Source organism: Pieris napi, chromosome 9 (genome assembly GCF_905475465.1).
Source record: "Pieris napi chromosome 9, ilPieNapi1.2, whole genome shotgun sequence".
Classification (NCBI taxonomy): Eukaryota; Metazoa; Arthropoda; class Insecta; order Lepidoptera; family Pieridae; genus Pieris; species Pieris napi.
In genome coordinates, this window is record NC_062242.1 from 5969301 (window position 1) to 5989992 (window position 20692).

Sequence of the window (20692 nt, forward strand, 5' to 3'; positions counted from 1 at the left end):
GGTGAAATGGCAGTTTTTATTTGTAATACCTGTCGCAATATAATCCCATTTAAAAATATGAACATTGTAGTTTAAACCGTTTCACTATGAAATCCCTCATAGCATTTGCAAACATATCTTACGTGTTCACTTTCCTTTTAGACCAGGGTCGATAATTTTTGAAACCAAAAATATTACAGTAGGATGAAACCCATTAGAAAAGCAGGGGAATATGATCAAAATGAAATACGAAAATTTCTCTATGAAATACGAAAATTTTAGCCCATCTAAAGGCTAAAAATTTTTTTTAGGTCACTCATAAGTTATCTTAAAATAGTAATAAATAGGCATCTAATTATAATTTAAAGAAGATTCATAGAGAAGTAGGGAAGGGGATGACGGGTCTGGGCATTACTGCATACGATTTTTTGCATTTTCTGAGAAGATTTACTATGGTTTTATATATATATTTTTATCATAGGAAAGTAGAGATTTCGACGAACTGAAAGCACACCAATTTTTTGAAAAAAGCTGAAATTTTGACGTCAGAATTTTCGATTGTAAATTAGGGTGTTTTTTCGATATTAATTCAAAATAAGGTGAAAAAATAAATATTTTTAATCAAATAAATTACAGTATATTTGGGATATAATAAGGTAAGTTTTCACCAAATTTCGTTTAAAAAAATAAATTTTTGTAAAAGATAAAAATAAAAAACCAATAACTTGATGTTTTGAATTTTTCACATAAATTTTGAGGTTATGTGAAAAATATGTGAATACAAAAGTTTTAGATCTTTTTATTACCTACAACTTTGCCATTTAACTTTCTTCGATAGGACTTTTAGTTTAGCCGGAAATCGAGATAAACCGTTTTTTACCCTTAAAACTCCCCTCCCTTCCCCTTCCCGACCTCAGATCACCCGTAAATTATTTTTCCTTTATTTTTTATAATATTATCCACCCTTTCCAATAGGTTTCATTCGACTATAATTTTTATCACTTTTTATTTTTTTAAAGGCTATCTGCACTGGTCTATTTCCTCTATAAAATATGTTAGTTTGACTTCGACCTTGGAATGAAATAAATTTGGCAATTGATGACTTGTTTGCACAATTGTTTTGAGAATTAAATAGTATTAGAATATAATGGATAACATGTATGAGACTAATTAAAAAAAAAAAAAATTATACGTATTACAAACTATATTGAGAGATTATCTATATTACGAGTGTTCATTTATTCAAATTACTTAAATCTTTATTTTTGAAACCTTGGATTTCTTTACGTCAAAAAAATAATAAATTTGTATTAATGTTACAATATTGTTACGCCGTAGATCTCTTCAAGGGTTTAGTTTAAAATACATTAAATAAGCGAGGATTTTAATTGTTCCAAAAACACGCAGTATTACAATAATTACCATAGACAAAATACTGTCACTTATTACATACTTCAATTACGCGCACTTCACACAGTACTTTATCACTTGTCTTCACTATACGCACTTTATCGCTTGTTAATCTCTTCGAATTGTACGCGAAACTGCATTAAATGGTCGCGTTTCGGCACGCTTATATATCCCTGTACATAATCTTGAACGATGCTCGAGAACTTTCTAGGCAGGAGAAGTAACGAGTAGCTGGTGTCCTACCCTTATTGCCCAATTCTAAAACGTACGTACTCTTTAACTCTTTGGCTCCGTCCTAGTCGTAAGGCGTTCTTGAATGTTCAGTCTGGCTTCGAGAAAGTTCCAATCTTCCCTCTCTTTCGCGTGTCATTCCGTCATTATATCACACCTAGAAGGTTCACTCTAGAGTCTAGAATATTCCTCCATATAGGTATAACCAGTCCTAATAACGCCTCAGAACGGGTTTTCTAAAAAACTGTACCACTTAACTACACTTGCTCTGGACCAGCCTGATAAAATGTTTCAGCCTCCTGAAAACAAGGGTTACTTTAAGTAATTTAAATTTTTATAATATATGATAAAACCTATCTTGAAAACGACATAGCAATTTTTTTTGAACCATTTCAGACAACCCGTCTTCGTAACAATATGAAAAGTTTAAAATTACAAGCCCAACATGTGCCTCCAGTAATGAAGAACCAACAGTAGAACATGTGCTTCTACATTGCCCTATATTCGCTCATCCAGGCACGACCTCAAGCATCAAATGCAGATGACCGTAACGGCCTACAGGACACGTTAACAAAGCACAGACCGTGCCTGGATTCTGGAACGGTTCTGCGAAAAAATTATTAAATATAATAAGGCGGCAAACAAAACTGAAAGAGCGGGTCTCGCGAGGAATTGCGCCCCGGCTCGCCCATGAATATTGTAAATAATAATATTACCGATGTAGCCGGGGCGTATTTTGCGAGACGCTTAACACACCATTCGTGAATATGAATTCCAATACTAGTGTATTGGAATTCATACAATGTTTCTTGTTTTTCGGAAAAATTATAAAAAGTCACTGGACACAATGGCAGTCGAGTTGTTAGTTTAAAAAAAACCATATGAAATGTTTATCCTCTGTGAAGGTCCCATATGACATATTTCTATAATCCCTATTTAAACATTCAATTAAGAAGACCAAATTAAATCACTTCTTATACCTACGCGCAACGGTTCATATTGAACAGGATTATTTGAACGAACTTGAAAATGAGTTGCGTCTGAAATCACATTAAAAATATAATTTGTAACCAACTAATTAATGTGAAAAACTTGAAAGATTTTTAACACAATATGAGAATGCGATCACTAAACGTTTCTTTTAATAAGGAAAGAGTAAAAACTCGCACTCACAAATATTATTTTCATTAAAAAAAAATTGCATTTTCGGTAGTTCGATGAATATGTCAGTGAAGTGAAGCCAGGTAACATTCATTGGTAAGCGTAAAGTAACTTTATATTTAAAAAACTACATAAACCGCAGTATATATATATGAGTTTTCACATTTTTTGTCAGACCTTTGTCAGCCGTTGTATTACAATGTTTATTCAACTTTTTGTAATATTTCTCAGTGAGTAAACCTTTTACTAATTAGAAATTTAAGAGAAAAAAATTAAATAGTAAAAAAACTTTAAATATTGTTGATGCTTGGTTGTTAAAATGAATTGTATTTTTTATTAAATCTTTACATTTTAATTGCATATACACTACATATATGCAAATGAATATTTATGAAAAAACAATTAAGTGACATTTAGAATATTTATTAAATAAAGAGAAAGAAAGATATTATTTCCCTTAATTTTTTTTTTTTTACTAATAAAATAATTATAGGTTTTATTTCTATAATTTTAATTTATTGCCATCGCTTTTAGGCATTTGTGTAAAAAGTACGAAAACAGTTTTAGAAAATTGCCAAATATATGAAAAATAAGTAAAATACGGAAATTTAGTAATACATAATAAGTTTTTTTTTTCAGGCTTATACCATGTTAAGTCCGCGGACTTATGGGTTTTCGACAGGTGATTATTTTTTTATCATTATTTGTCTTTTTTTTTTTTGTTCACCAATAAAGGCCTTATTGTAAAAAATCTGGCTATGATGAAATGACATCAGTAGTTTTACCTATTTTGTCTTTGGCTCCTCAGTATCGATGTTCTTAACAGTAAAAGGATAATTTAAATATATATGTTAACGTTAAATTGTAAACACCGTTAGATTGTAATCTATCTCGCGAGATTATAAACTGTCGAAAGATTGTGAACCTCAGCTTACTGCTTACAATTTAACGTATTATTATTCGGTAGATTGTACTACACTAACTTAGTTATCATTCAAACTTCTTTGGTCAATTACAGATTAATTTTACTTTCCAACAATTTCATATAACTACCGAATAATAATACGTTAAATTGTAAGCAGTTCGTTGAGGTTCACAATCTTTCGACAGTTTATAATCTCGCGAGATAGATTACAATCTAACGGTGTTTACAATTTTACGGTGACATATATAAGTATAATTATAGACAGGCAACTCAATTACATAAGTAACATTAAGAGCTCTCGTAAAGTCGTTCCTGATTTTTAGTTCTATTAATACGCCTAAATACTGGGAGACAGAAGTTTTTATATTAAAAATGGCCATATTGAAGATAGACTTAATGTTAAATAAGTCATATTTCATCATTTCAATAATATTTTACATATATTAAAAACGTCTTTGTAATTATAATGAACATAATTAACATGTGTTATTATAGTAAATAAAAGGTATTAACTCATATCGTTGCCGCACTTTCAGATAACTGGTTGAAGGAACGCCCTTCATTTATATATATAAAAGAAAGTCGTGTTTGTTACAACACTTATAACTCGAGAACGGCTGGACCGATTGCCATGGTTTTTGATTTGTTGGATTTGTTTCCGTCCCGAATAGCAGAATAAGCAATAAAATATCGGATAAGTTAACGAATAACAATAAATTAATTAATTAATTTTACGAATGCAAAAACCATATGGTTCAAAAGCCATCTGTTGACAAAACTACGCATCATTTTACGTCGAATTCGTGTCAGTTCAAGAAATTCCGATCTTGAGGTGAATGAGGAGATGCATAACCATGCTTTGATCCTGATCAAAAGATGTTGGATATCAGAAAGTGCTTAACATGCAGTATCGCCATATTGACGCTAGAGAGAAGATGCCTAATGTGTAAAACTACCATTCTTCTTTCGCAATGGCAAGCAATAAAACATTTCTGTATTTGCAAAAAAAGTTGTATTAATGTAATAACTTAACATTAATAAAATCCTAAAATAAGTTAAATTAAAGTAACAACGATATTATAAGGTTGTAGGGCGGAACGAAGTTAGCCAGGTCAGCTAGTTTTCTTATAATTAACAATTTTTTATCAATTTCAGTAATGACAGTTATACGTCAACGCCGCTGAAATCGCCTCTAGGCCTATTAAATTCATCGTTTAATGTGACGTTAGAAACGGTGTTTTTTGCGTTTGGATTTAATAATACGCCTAGTACAGTCACAGTTATAGCTATAACAAAGGCATACATGGAACTCAAACAGAACACTGATATGAACTATGTACTTCTAAATTGGGAAAAGGAAGCGACTACTGAGATCTTGGGGCCCATTATTCATTATCCAACTACAGGCATTTATAACGCCAAAAGAGTAAGTAAAGAAATACTCATACTAATATTCAAGTTGGTATATCAACACATATATTATAAAGAGGTATAGTTGAATTGACGACTCATTGGTCTAGTGGTTAGTACCCCTGACTGCGAATCCTTGGGTCCCGGGTTCGATCCCCGGCTGAGGCGAACATCGATGTGATGAGCATTTGGTGTTGTTCTTAGGTCTTGGGTGTTTAAATATGTATTTATATGTCTATCTATCTATAATATGTATGTATATCCGTTGCCTAGTACCCATAACACAAGCTTCACCAGCTTAGCATGGGACTAGGTCAATTGGTGTGAATTGTCTTTAAAAAAAAAAAAAATTCTAATGAGCTTTTTTGATATTTTATTTCTTTCACGTAGAAACCAATATTATGTTAGTGTTAGATACATGTTATTTTATGTTCCTTTTTTTTAATTATTTATGTACTTCTTGTACTTTTCCCTCTGTATGTAGGTGATTCTTTTTTATGGTTCCATACTAGGGTTGCCTGGAAGAAATCGCTTGTTAGCGATAAGGCCGTCCGTTGCCTAATTAATATGTGACCTGCATTTTTATATACGAAGTAACGAACTGTAAATAAATAAATAAATAATGTTGCGAGCATTAATTTATTTAAGACGAGATATATAGATAATATTTTTTATGTTTTGTTTTTATCAATATCTGTTAAAGAAAACAACAGACATACTGAATCCTAAAGATGTAAGCGAAATACTACTATTACCTTGATGTGTATCAAGACTATTTTTTAAATATTATTCAAACAATTCGACATACATATTTTAGCATAATTACTACGTAAAGAACCTTTTGTGTGTCCATAATACTACCTAATCGCCATATCATTTGGATTACCGTGTAGAAAGCTGGCGTAAAACGTAATTTAGCCTTATGGCCGATTTACATTATCTTAGTGTTTAGGAGAGTGTTTTAGTACAACTTGAAAGGCAAGTTCTTTAGCGTAGCGTTTACTAAAGCAAGTAGCGTTTACATGTTTCAACTAAAGTACTATCCTAAAGCACTCTCCTAAACACTAAGATAATGTAAATCGGCCTTTAGACCTAAATGATCGGAACTACACCTACATTTAAATAATGTCGGGAAATTTAGAACTGGTTTTACTTCCTCGGGGATAGCGTTTTTGTGTATATTTGTAGATTGGAGAGGCCTTGGGTGATGCACTTCTAGAATTGTCAAACCATGGACTGGATTTGACGCGCGTTCATTTAATAGGACACTCACTTGGATCTCATCTAATGGGTCACGCTGGTAAGCAAACGACAAAACAACAAAAACCCGTTGGAAGGTACTTATTGTTTTAACTATCATCGAATCCTCGTTGCTTAGTTTCACCTGCCATTTTGTATGTTCCTAACAATGGATACAATTAATTCGATTTTAAATACGAGTATATATTAATTAATTAATTAAAGCTTTATTAATCCATACAATCGGTTAGTTTGCATTCCTTAATATTAGTATTAGTTGTGTTAGTATAAATTTATGTTAGACTAGCCGTTTCGCGCCCGCTTTGCTGGACGAATTAAAATAAACTTTATGTTTCATTATTTTATTTTTTTTTTCATATTTTTATTATTCTTCTTTTTAACTTCCCGCTAAGAAAATTGAAATATTTCGAAAATCGAGTTTTTAACAGATGTTGACGTTTAGAGGTTCTAGGAAGCCTCCCCGAATGTTTCCGCGGTGAAGTCCGTATGGATAAATTTTCATAAAAGTAAAACAGCAATAAAAAATGAAGGAAGAATTGGAATTTAATAAATAAATAGCCATAAACCATCTAGGAAAAATTTCGCATCGAATGGTGGTAGTTTCATGTCGATACCATCAGTGGTTTAGGCGTGATTGAGCCTCAAACGAAGACCATTTTCATTATATATATATAGATTTATTTTTTAGTGTTCTAGTTCTTGTATGGCCCCTTTTAGGGTAAAAGCCTCCTCCATATTTTTCCATTTCTCTTTGTCTTGAGCAACATTCATCCAGTTTTTCCCGCTAATTCTATAATGTCATCTGTCCACGAGTATATATAATGTGTTTTAAAGAAAATTATTCGGCATCTGTTTCCTAAATCGCTTTTTTAATGAAAGTAAGCCAACCAACCATTATTTAGACTTTATAATTTTATGACAAGATATCTTTCAGAATCACCGGTTTAGACCCAGCAGGGCCCCTATATGATAGTCCTACATTACTACATCCGTTACGAGAGACTGATGCTATTTTTGTAGTAGGTATCCATAGTGACCCTGTCGTATATGGTACATCAGAAAATGTCGGGCATGTTGACGTTTGGCTTAATTGTGGCATGAGACATCAACCAGGCTGTCGTGAGAACTCTTTAGGTACGTCTCTTAACATACAAACTTTTCTGAGAATTTAAATCAAGATTGCAGACTTGGAATCGAATCGATAATTTCCTGAAACGGGTGGCCTCGTCCGTGAAGTGACCATCAATTTTATGATCTACGACATATCTCGTAGCATGAAACAATTTACCTAGAATAGTGATTTATTAATTAATTCGTTTTTTTAGAGCTATGCAGTCACGCCCGTGCGGCTTATTGCTACGCAGAGTCAATAAACTCCATACAAGCTTTTCCAGCTGCTAAGTCTACGAGCTGCGGTGACTGGAAAGCTAAGAAAAATATCAACGATGAAGATGAGATTATATATATGGGAGAGAATATTGATAGAAAGTTAGATGCGTAATATGTATTATTATATTGCTTACCCCTGCACAGTAATTATAACATTGATTTTTTTTGCAGCGCAACAGGGATCTTTTATTTGAGAACAAACTCAGCTCGTCCTTTTGGAAAAGGCCTCGATGGAATTCAATATTCTTAAGCTATAATTTACGTAAAACTTAAAAAAAAACAAATAGAAGCAAGAGCAATATTGGTCTCATTCAAAACTTTTTATTACTTGGCCTACCTTTTTTAGTAGCTATGTCGCAGCCAACTAGCTTAATATGCCGTTCAATTAACAGCTTAGCCTTAACTAGCCTAGCCTAGCCTAGCCTGAAACATATTCAGACGGAGCGTTTGTTACAACATTCAATAAACTGGCTGGCTAATGCTTGGGCCACTCATACGATAGAGTGATCATGTGGCAGAAATAAAAAAGATGACGACAGCTACATACCAACATATGGTAGATTTTGCTATGTTACCCCATAAAGACTGTTCGCTTTTCCTAAACTCAAATACAATAAATAAAACTAAATATTTCAATATGTTTATTTATTTATAAAACCTTTCTCAGAGTTCAAGGAATAAAATAAAAAAAATACTCGAATCGCTGCACTGTAACCGGCATGTCTTCATATTATATTTCAGGAATCACATTCTCAGATACTTAGGGTATCTCATGAACAATATTTGTTATTTAGGATCCGGTAATACAATTGAACTTGTGAGATGAACAGAAAACTAGTGATTATGATGAAATAGAAATATCTTATTTGGCAACGAAAAAACACAGAGATTATGTAAATATATATATACATGTCTGATTCGCCTAAGTGTCAACGATAACTAACACAATATGTAAGCTGATAAAATCAAATATATAATTTTGTGTATATACTTTATTGTTACTTATTCTGATTTCATAAAAAATATCGGTATTTTTCTCAAACAAAACGGCGGCGATCTCTGCCTGGCGACATCTGCCTCCTGTAACATTAAAAAAAAATATTGGGCGGAAGTTGTGCCACACAACCTTTTTTATTTTTGGTTGTTTTCTTTGTATCTGTATATTTGTATTTGATCATTGCTCGAATATCCTAGTGGGAGTGCCATGCTGTTGCTTTAGGGCTTCAGCCAAATGGGCAGGCACGGCCGGGGCAGTACCACTGTCTCACAGAAAACCGGCGTGAAGTGATGCAATAAGTTCATCTTATTGTACTCGCGTTTCGTGCGGTGAGTGAGACTCCCGGAGCCCATCAATCCACCCCCCATAAGTATGAAGATGCAGTTCAAACAGAGATTACCCCAGGGGGGTACCACACGTTTCCGCTGTGGAGAATCCCCCTCTGGGCGTCCATCATCGGAACAATTGGTATTCGATGGTGGATGCACAGGCTGCCCTTCGTATTCTGGGGGGGGCAAAAACTGCGCTAAAAACTTATGCATTAATAGGTTTCGATCTCGGGGCAAACGGAAGCATTTACCTAAGGCAACCCCTTCCACGCTTACGGTGGACTTTACAAATGTTAGGGGGCTGAAAACTAATCTAAACGCGGTTCACTTTTACTTAGAAACTGCGAAGCCGGCCTTGTTCTTCCTTACTGAGACTCAGATATCCTCCCCGGCTGATACTTCTTACCTCTCCTACCCGGGGTACAAATTGGAACATTCATTTGTGCCGCGGGCGGGAGTTTGCGTGTACGTCAGGGAGGATATCTGTTCTCGTCGCCTCGGGACGCTTGAAGGAAGGGACCTATCTAACCTCTGGCTGCGCGTAGACTGCGATGACCATCCGCGATTCTATGCGTGCCTGTATAGGTCCCATAGCGGAAATGACGAAACTAACCGACTCATCGAGCACATTCAGACGGCTACAGATTCCCTGCTCGAAAGGGTTCCTACCGCTGAAATCGTGATACTTGGCGATTTTAACGCCCACCATGCCGATTGGCTTGGCTCTGATACCACCGATCACGCGGGAAGATCCTTTCACGACTTTGCTTTAGCCTACGACCTGACACAAATGGTCCCTGCTATTACGCGAATACCAGATGTGGATGGTCATAAACCCTCTTTGTTGGATCTTCTGCTGACTTCACATCCGGAGAACTATCAAGTCTCAGTTGACCCGCCATTGGGTTCATCAGATCATTGTGTGGTCCGGAGTACTGTGCCTTCTACGCGCCCTTCACGCCCCCGCTTTTTGGGTTGTCGCCGTATTTGGCACTACAAGTCAGCAGATTGGGACGGGATGTGGTCTTTCTTTGCGTCCTACCCTTGGGGGCCTATGTGCTTTTCGTCGGAAGCTCCAGATTCCGTCGCTGCCTCTGTCGCCGAAGTGGTTCTGCAGGGCATGGAACTCTTTATTCCATTTTCTGCGGTGCCGATCGGTGGCAAGTCTCAGCCCTGGTTTAAACGTTCTTGCAAGGCGGCCTCGTGCCGAAAGCGAGAATGCTTTAAGGCATGGGCGGTAGCGGCGAAATCTCGTGATGCCAATACCAGCGAACTTAAAAAAGCATATAACTCAGCCTCCAGGTCCTTCAAACGGGAAATCACTAAAGCAAAGTCAGAGCACATTGCCAGATTTGGCGAGAGATTGGCCCAACTCCCTTCATGGACTAGAGCCTTCTGGTCTCTTGCCAAAGCTGTCCAAGGGAATTTCTGTCAGCCCGCCATTCCACCACTGCACAGGGAGGGTGACTCGCTGGCCCACACTGCGAAGGAGAAGGCCGACCTTTTGGGCTGTCTCTTCACGTCCAACTCGACTTTGGATGACCGAGGAAGATCACCACCGACTATTTCGCGGTGTGATTCTGCGATGCCGGAAATCACTTTCCGGCAACGTGCTGTCCGCAAGGCACTATCTTCCTTGGACATTCATAAGTCGAGCGGGCCGGATGGTATCCCCCCAATTGTGCTGCGTACTTGTGCTCCTGAGTTGGCTCCGGTCTTAACGCGCCTTTTCCGGTACCTGTACTCGCTCGGCACTGTCCCGATCCCTAAAAAAGGCGATCGCTCTGATCCGTCCAACTATCGCCCAATAGCCATAACCTCCTTGTTCTCCAAAATAATGGAATCCATTGTTAATTGCCAGCTCTTGAGGTATCTAGAGGGCCACCAGCTGATTAGCGATTATCAGTACGGCTTTCGCCGTGGTCGTTCGGCTGGTGACCTTCTTGTATACCTTACACATAGATGGGCAAATGCAATTGAGTCCAAGGGGGAGGCGCTAGCGGTTAGTTTGGACATAGCGAAAGCCTTCGATCGGGTATGGCACAGAGCACTGCTCTCGAAGCTCCCAGCCTATGGGCTACCCGAGAAATTATGCGATTGGATCTCCAGCTTTCTGGCCGATCGGAGCATCAAAGTCGTCATCGACGGAGCGTGTTCCGACCTTAAACCCGTGAACGCGGGGGTCCCACAAGGCTGTGTTCTATCCCCGACCCTGTTTCTTCTGCATATCAATGATATGTTGCAACTTAGCAACATGCACTGCTATGCGGATGACAGCACTGGGGATACTCTTTACACTGGCCGGGCAGGTATTTCTCGGGCAGTTGTCGATGAGTACCGGAACAAACTTGTGTCTGAAGTCGAAACTCTACTACGTGGAGTCTCAGACTGGGGCAGACTAAACCTAGTCCATTTTAACCCCAAGAAGACACAAGTTTGCGCGTTTTCCGCTAAAAAAACACCCTTTGTCGCTACTCCTCTTTTCGAAAACACTCTTCTTAAAGCCACAGCCAGCATTGGAATACTTGGCGTTGACATATTGAACGACGTTCAGTTTCGCGGTCACTTGGAGGGAAAGGCTAAATTAGCCTCCAAAAAGCTTGGTGTGCTCAGCAAGGCGAGACGGTACTTCACTCCGGGCAACCGCATGCAACTATATAAAGCGCAAATTCGGCCCCACATGGAGTACTGCTCTCACCTCTGGGCGGGGGCTCCCCAGTACCAGCTCCTTCCACTTGACCGTATTCAACGCAGAGCGGTTGGAATCGTCGACGACCAATCTCTCTCTGAGCGGCTTGATCCTTTGGCGTTGCGTAGAGATGTGGGGTCACTCTGCATCTTCTACCGCATTTACCATGGAGAGTGTTCAGAGGAGTTGTTCGGATTAATACCTGCAGCTGAGTTTCGTCATCGGACGTCGAGGCAGAGTACGAAATTCCACCCGTATCACCTCGACGTCCGCCGTTCCACGACTGAGCGTTTTTCAAGGCAGTTTTTGCCGCGCACCACCACTTTGTGGAACCAGCTGCCCACTGAAGTATTTCCGAACCAATTCGACTTAGGGTCCTTCAAGATAAGAGCGTACCACTTCTTGAAAGGCCGGCAACGCACTCGCGAGCCCTCTGGCATTGAGAGTGTCCATGGGCGGCGGTATCACTTAACATCAGGTGAGCCTCCTGCCCGTTTGCCCCCTATTCTATAAAAAAAAATATATATATATATAAAGTTTAATTAAAATATAAATTATTTCGTATAACTTTTTTAGTATCTGTTGTTCTCTGCATGTAAAAAATTTTGCTGCATAAGTAATTGTAATTATTTTAAACGGCTTAGCCGCTATTGATATTTTTTCTCTATGGTTTATACTCTAATCTTATGCTTATAATTTGCCATCCATTTCTGTGAAATACCACTAATTAAAACGCCTGGTAAAATGTTGTTAGCCATTAGTTGTTATGAAATGATGTCTCTATTTTTAGTGTTGGTTCGCGTGAGTGATTTATCAGATGCTTACCTACGACCATTGCGTGAAACTATAGTGCCCCAACTTTCGGGAAAAATCAACAATTTGAATGTTGTTCATCTGAATGCTCACAGCATTCCAGCACATTACATGGAATTTCTAGCCACCTTCAATTCCATTTTTGTATTTGAGACTTGTTTAAAACCTTGTCTCTCTTCGACCTCCTGCCTTCCTGGTTTTTAGCTCATAAGAAACGACCGAATGAATAAAGTTGGTGGTGGTGTTACCATATACCTTAGATCAAATCTTTCTATGACAGGGCTCTCTTCCTCGCCCAGGCTCCCTGCAGATGATAAGGTGAAGCATCTTCTACTTGAGGTTTCCCTCGGTCATATTAAGGTGCTGCTAGGGGTGTTCTACGTCTTAGTCTATGGCTTTTCTTCTTTCAATAAAATTCTTGACAAATACACTATGTGGAACCAGCTGCCCACAGAAGTATTTCCGAACCAATTCGACTTAGGGTCCTTCAAGAAAAGAGCGTACCAATTCCTGAAAGGCCGGCAACGCACTTGCGAGCCTTCTGGCATTGTGAGTGTCCATGGGCGGCGGTATCACTTAACATCAGGTGAGCCTCCTGCCCGTTTGCCTCCTATTACATAAAAAAAAAAAAAAAAAATACATCCCATGTTTTGACCACGTTATCTTGATGTGAGATACGTGTTTGCTATAAGGAGACCACCGATCGATTAAGCTCTTAAGCATTGTTGATTCATACCGCCTTCTCCTACTGACGCTAAATACCACTCACCACTATCCTAATTCAACGCCTTCACTTCTTGATCTTATGCTTGTTTCCTCTGTGAAGTTGGTGGATTTTCAGGGTTTTCATACCATGACTGTATTTTTCTAACCCATAAAATACGTACACAAACCACATAAGTTATTTTGCAACGTAATTTTACAAATTTTAAAATTTGTTCGCTGGTACACTTGATTAGCCGTCTGTAGCTGTGGCTCACACTCATACCTCTCAGGCTCAGTCAAGAATCTGGGCATACATCTTGATCAGACTATATCCTGGACAGTGCAAATAAGAGAGTTACATAAAGAGAGGAACGGAGATTACTTCGAACAATAAAAGTATTGGCAACTTTCTACATTTTCAAGCCGTTTTTCATTTTCTGAAAATTTTCAGTGTTATCTAGGTATTAATAAAATAAAAGGTTTTTGGTAGGCCTTGTCCATATTGCGCAAACAGTTTATTGATTATACAGATGTTGCGAAATATTACGTATGAATCAACAAATGTTTTGGATATTAGCAAGTATAATTAAACCATATACTACATGTTGTCTTAATTCATCTCAATAAATAAGAATTATGAATTTCTTCTTTAATATATACATTTATTAAGTAGAGTAAAAATTTCTTTAAATTGTAGAAACACCCTGTTTAGACACTTTACAGATACAGTGCTCCAGCTCTCCACTGCGCCACCCCGAGACGCTGACACAGCAATTCGTACTGGGATAGGGCCTTAACCCTACCTTGTAAAATATCTATCCTTTAATCGCTATCCCTAGGCGATACAGGCTAAACACAATTTTATACAAATATACAAATAAGTACGTAAAAACCAAGGCAAACAGAATGAATGAAATTTAAATAGTATATATATGTATATAATAAATCCGATAACTAGTATATTATGTTAAATTTGCAGCTTTTGGCTTCAGCGTGCGACTCTCATCCCTAAGGTCGTAGGTTCGGTCCCCGGCAGTGCATCAATGGATTTTCTTTCTACGTGCTTAATTAATATTCGTTTTAACGGTGAAGGAAAACATCGTGAGGATTCCGCGGGATTGCGTGTGTCAGGCGCAGGAGGCTGAAATCATGAAACAGATGCAATGTGCGAAAGATATTTGACCTAAAAAGTTTGTAGCGCCACTGATTTTTTTTTTTTAATTTATTATGTAATTTTGTTTTAAAAATAAGAACAAAATACAACGATAAATTTATTATATATATTATTTTTAATTTTATACAGAACTGCCCTGCGATTCTTGGCATTTGATTGATTTGGCATTTATTGTTTATCAGAATGCCAAATCATAGGGCAGCCCTGCGATTCTGTAACTCACTTCACGAACTCACACAGCGGTTTTCGCATCGGCGGTCGCTCTCAAAGCAGTCGTGAAGCAGTCATTTTATGATTTGGCATTCTGAAAAGGTGGGAGCTTGTAGTTTATTGTTTATCAGAATGCCAAATCATAAAATGACTGCTTCACGACTGATTTGAGAGCGACCGCCGATGCGAAAACCGCTGTGTGAGTTCGTGAAGTGAGTTACAGAATCGCAAGGCAGGACAGACATTTGGCCACAATTCCACCTGATGTAAAGTGAGATGCGGCCTATGGGAGGGAACGCCAAGACAAAACATTATGTGTCTACTTTCGCAACATATAAATTTAAGAGAATAACTTATTCTTATTTTTTCTTTTTATTCCCAAATTAACTTATGTACTTCGCTGTAGCCGAATCATTCAGTTTTATTAAGTGATTTGGATAGATAATCTTTAAAAACTTATTTGGAATCTATTTTTAATGTTCGTTTTGAAACACCTTGGATCACTTCCTATTCGCTTTAGCGGAGTAGGAGTACACAAGATAACAAGTGTAGCTCTTCTAGCTTTTCTCTCATTGCGGAGTTAACAAATGCGAGAAACACGTGGTTAACATCTAACCCAGGCTTGAGTCTGCCTTCTAACTTCAAGTTTCAAAGGAGCTGGGATGATCCTCTTTGCAAATCTCAATTCCAAAAGTTATTAGGCTACATTTCAATAACAGACCGCGCAAGGTTGGTGGCTGTGGGGTCTAGGGAAACCGGTCATTGGCTTAATGCTTATCTGTCGCCAAACACTGGCACCCGTTTGGACCCTGAATCGCATTGCCATCAGCCTCCGCTTAGGAGTGCCCATATGTAGTCCCCGCAAGTGTCCCTGTGGCCTTGAAGTAGCCTCGCTTGCTAGATGTCTGCGAGTACGATAGTCCTCCGGGTCGTCTGCTCGTGGATCTTCAGTAGCTTTTCTTGACCGGTGCCCCGCGTCGTTAAGTTAAGGCCTACAACGCACTAGCGGCTGGTAAGGCCTACAACGCACTAGCGGCTGGCCGCGATGCGGTGTGCCGCTACGGTAGCGGCATGCCGTATTCCGGCTAACCGTCCCTATTGCGGTCCTATTGCGGTCTGCCGCAATCGTCACTCGTCAAGTGCTTGTCTTGAAAAATTGCACAGGATGGACGTTGAAGAAGTTGCGGCAGTTATTTATTTATATCATCGTAGAAAATATCGTCAAAAACCTCTGCGTAGTGTCTAGCGCAAGGAACAACTGATGACTGAGGCGGGTAGGACGTGATATTTGCCGATAACCACGCCGCGTGCGTGGAGGGGACGCGGCGCGCCGCATCATTCAACCGGTGCGGCACGTCGCAGCCTCAGAACAACCGGAGCGGTTGACGGTTGTCCGCAAATCAGTGCGTCGTTAACGTGCGGTTTCATGTAATAATCGATGTGCGGCCTACCGCATCGCGGCCAGCCGCTAGTGCGTTGTAGGGCTTAGCTAAGTGAACATAAGGGTAGCGTTGGCCCGCGTCCTCCCTATGGTTCAATGCTATGTTATTCATATTGTATGTACCTTCTGTAATGTAATCAATATTGTATCAAGAAGAACAATAAATTACTTTCTTAAGAATTCTCAACGCACCCTTACAATCTTAATATTCTCCTTATTCTTGTATCATTTATGGGAAACTCTATCTTGTTATATATCACAACCCATTGTTACCTTTGTTAATTGGTTTATTCAACACAAACACGAGCAATTAATTTATATTCTCATAGAAACGCTCAAACGCTATTATTTATGTATGTGTGTAAGTTAAGAATATTGTAATACCAATGGAACGGAACAAAAAAGGGTTGTGGTTGGTATTGTTAGGAACAAATCATAATCCTTATGAGAAAAGTAGATGTTAATTTAAATAATATATTAATAAATAAGCCAAATTTTTTAACACCCTGTTTCATTAACTATGACATAATACTCAATGTTATATAAGAAATACAAAACATGAAACACGATTACCTACTTCGAATTTTCTTAAATTAAGTAATTCAACAACAATACAACATTTAATTTATTATTAAATTTAAAATGAAATTCAGTGTTTTTGGAATCTTTCTTAGTAAGTTGGTAAAAATATTAATAAAATATATTATTAATTAATTAGCTAATTAGTTTTTAAGATATTTTTATTTTTCAGTGTTGTATCAAGTAGAAGCCGCTTCGTTGTGGTGTTATGGAAGGTTGTTTTAATTTTTTTAGTAAAGTATTTAATTAATTTAATTTTAAACAATTATTACTACTTCTTCTTTTTTAAATTTAAACTATTATCTTTTTGTCTCTGAAAAGGGTAAAAAGGCCGAATATTTTATAAACGCTTCACTAACAATGACTTAAATAGTTTTTAATTATTACAGCGAAGACTATCACACAATTACACCGCTAACATCACCTTTAGGTTTGCTCGATTCTCCATTCAATGTAAACCTAAGAACCGTTATATTTACATTTGGGTTTAATGGCAAAGTAAATGAGAAGGAAACATTAGCAATTGTGGACGCTTACATGAAGTACAAAAAGGATAATCCAATTAACTTTATTCTACTCGAGTGGGAGAAAGAAGCAGCCAGTGATACTGTCGGATATATAATTCAATATTCAACAACGGGAATACATAACGCCAAGAAGGTGACATTTTCAAAATTTCATCTGCGATATAGTAACTATATATCATAATGATATTAATCTTTATAACAACGTTTTTCATATCGTAGATTGGATGTCTATTAGGAGATGCACTTATGGAATTGTCAGAACATGGTCTTGATTTGGATAAAGTGCATTTGATAGGACATTCCCTAGGGGCTCATCTCGTGGGACATGCTGGAAAACGAACACAACAAAAGGGAACGCAGCTACCAAGGTAGTATATACTTCCTACTACGTAGTAACTAGTTTAATAATACCAATTGTCTTTTTACACGCTTTATATTAGCTTCACCTGTATGTATGTATGTATGTATGTAACCGACTCCTTCGGACTCGATTTTGACCCACTTTAAACGGACAGATTTTATTAAAATTTTGCGCACCTGTCAAAGATCGATGACAATGCAATAATCCGAAAAAAATAAAAAATAAATGAATAATAGTTTAAAAAAACTAAAAAACACGCTTTTAAAGCACATCAAACTAAAAAGTGAAAAATAATTCCTAATTTAGGCTGAAAATGGTAATGAACAAACAATACTGATGATCGGTTTTAGAGAAAGCATTTGCAAGTGCCTTTCTCAAACCTAATTTCGCTGTTTTGATGATGATTTTTCTTTTTTTTCTGCTCTAAGTGCCAACAAATTTCTGTAATTTTTATTTTATTTTATTGTGTGCTTTTACTATCGTATATGTTTTAATTGTAATTTTAATTTCTATTTAATTTTTTTTGTGTGAAACTTATGCTTACATTAATTGTCACACATTTTAGATGCGAGATTTTTTGTAAAATAATTAGTAATTTTAGTACTGTGTGTGATGTTATAAGCTTAAACTAAATAAATAAATAAATAAATAAATACTGGTATTATTGTGAAAAAGCATGGGTTGCTCTATAGACGAAAAATGTGGCACAGAGCGCCCCACGCTTTTTCACAATAATACCAGTATTTTTTGTTCATTACCATTTTCAGACACTTATGTCGTGTTTTCTTTTAGCCAACTCATTATTAATTAGAATATTTTTTTTCTTTAAATCGTAGAATCACGGGCTTGGACCCAGCAGGACCACTGTTCACAGATCCCATTAATTTAGTTGTCGGACTAGAAAGCACTGACGCCTTTTTTGTAGATGTATTACACACAAATCCACAACGATTGGGAACGTCGGATAGTATCGGAGATGTTGATATATGGGCTAATTGTGATTTGGAATATCAACCTGGCTGTTCAGAATCAAAAGGTATAATACAATTAATGCATAAATTAGTTTACTATTTTTGCACACAGAAAAACATCTATTATATATAGCCTAATTTTATATATATATACATATATGTTCTTGTTACATTTGTAATTAAAAATATTTGTAATTTATAACATAAAATTGGATTCCAGACTCTTGCAGCCATGTACAGGCAGCCATATATTTTGCCGAATCTGTGAATTATCCTTCATCATTACCAGCAGTGTCGGCGGAGAGTTGCCATGATTGGAGCAACGGAGATTATAATAAGAGCGATATTTTATACCTCGGGATAACTTACAATAGCAAGTTAGTTAAACGTTTTTGTTTGCTTAAGCTAAAAACAAAATTCTATAGAAAACTGAGACTATACATAAAAACTATATTTACAGGCCTTATACTTTATTCAGTTAATTATTTATGACAGCATAATACAAAGCTCAGCTCTGACACTCATTGACACAACTCCAACCTCAGCAGTGACCTAACAACTCCAACCAACACTGCTACATTTTATTGCATATATTATTACAATATTTTTACACATATTTTTTTTTCAGAGCAAAAGGGGATTTCTTTTTACGAACTAATTTGAAGTCACCATTTGGAAAAGGAATCGATGGTATTCGTCCCTGAAATTATATATGAAATATTGTATAATATTTTTTAATAAACTTTACGTTTGTTAAGTGAATTTATTCATAAAAATATATTATTTGAGTGACATACTTAGACGTTAGTAATGAATTTGGCTTTTTTAAAGTATCACCAATGAATTAAAAGGAATACAAAAAAAGTCACCAGTATATAATTATTTTAAAATAATTTATTCAATTTACATAAAAATGTAGCAGTTAATTAAAAAGTATTTATTAATTCTACTTAAATAATTATTTCTTCTAATAATTTCGCGTCACTGTGAATTATATTAAACGTATACTTTTGCGCAACGCATTTTTGCCATAAGTGCGTAGACTTATGTGTTAGATGGTCGATCTAATAACTCTGCTTAATATTTGCTGGAAATTACAGAAAAAAATTGATCTGACATAAAACAAAATTGTGTGAATTGATTTAAATGAGTACTTTCTTTAATAATATTAATGAAGACTTACCTACATAGGAGTAAATATTGTTATTTATCAAAACTTATTGCAAGTCCAATTACACAATTTATAGTCCGGCCAAATTAGACATAAAAATAGTGGTCAAATAACAAAAATTCCCGGAAGCCAAAAATTGGAGGAGAGCTAGGGTTTACCATTAGAAGGTTTAAAAATCCCCATCGATCAAATGTGTGCTAGAAAAGTTATTCGAGGTCAAAGGTCAAAATTAGAGGTTTGTTAATTTTTCTCGAAAACGGTAAGTTTTATCAAAAAACGTTTTAAGCCAAAGTTGTAGATCTTAAAATCCTCAACAAAAATGAAACTCACAATTTTTTTCTTAAGAGTCCATTCCTGAGACACCGCGCTTCTAAGAGTCACATAATACATTATATGCACACATTTCCACGCCACCTATGAGGAATCGCAGCGGCGCGTTTTTTTGCGTAGTTTTCCCTGTACTCCACTGTCATGACAAGTTTAGGATAATTTAAGGGAACAATACCCGCCGTTCGTCAAGTTCTAGATATTACCTTATTATTGTTATTGTTATTAATTATTGGGTTAAGTATTGTTTTGATTTCTTTAAATATTTTAATCAGATTTTAATTTTAGAAATTAATACTCTTGGAATTCTACTTCAACAGTCAAATAAGATATCTTCTTCTTCCTCTTCCTCTTGCTGGATGTACATAAATGAATCAAATGTTGCCGAGTTATTGGTCTCTTAATTAAAACCATAGGAAACTTTCTCTATTGTACTCAACTAGACATTTGAGCAGGACTGACCTTGGCAATTGGTACATGCTGGAGAACACAATAACCCTGTGGCACATTTGCAATTGCAAAAAATAGTGTTGAGGAGTTTATTCTGGAGCTGGTGGGAGTAAAGTTTAAATCGGCTTCAGAGTATTATCTATTCATTTCCAACCCCAGTCTTCTGAGTTCAGTTGATTGCCT

The 20692-nt window shown here is 36.7% G+C and overlaps 2 protein-coding genes across 3 annotated transcripts; both read left to right on the plus strand.

Moving 5' to 3' along the window:
* Positions 1–6354: 6354 nt before the first annotated feature.
* Positions 6355–8363, plus strand: LOC125052222 (phospholipase A1 member A-like). Its single transcript, XM_047652906.1, has 4 exons — positions 6355–6453; positions 7311–7510; positions 7702–7864; positions 7937–8363. Exons 1-4 carry the CDS (start codon positions 6404–6406, stop codon positions 8013–8015), a joined length of 492 nt encoding a protein of 163 aa, XP_047508862.1. The 5' UTR covers positions 6355–6403; the 3' UTR covers positions 8016–8363.
* An 8321-nt stretch (positions 8364–16684) lies between these two features.
* On the plus strand, positions 16685–19323 carry LOC125052221 (vitellogenin-3-like). 2 transcript variants are annotated; one of them, XM_047652904.1, is made up of 7 exons: positions 16685–16796; positions 16875–16917; positions 17092–17362; positions 17449–17597; positions 18427–18626; positions 18782–18938; positions 19190–19323. In XM_047652904.1, the coding sequence occupies exons 1-7, from the start codon at positions 16766–16768 to the stop codon at positions 19263–19265; spliced, it is 927 nt and encodes a 308-aa protein (XP_047508860.1). In that variant the 5' UTR covers positions 16685–16765; the 3' UTR covers positions 19266–19323. The 2 variants fall into 2 exon arrangements, with proteins under 2 accessions (XP_047508860.1, XP_047508861.1); XM_047652905.1 differs by having other exon boundaries at positions 18427–18620; positions 18779–18938.
* Positions 19324–20692: the final 1369 nt, after the last annotated feature.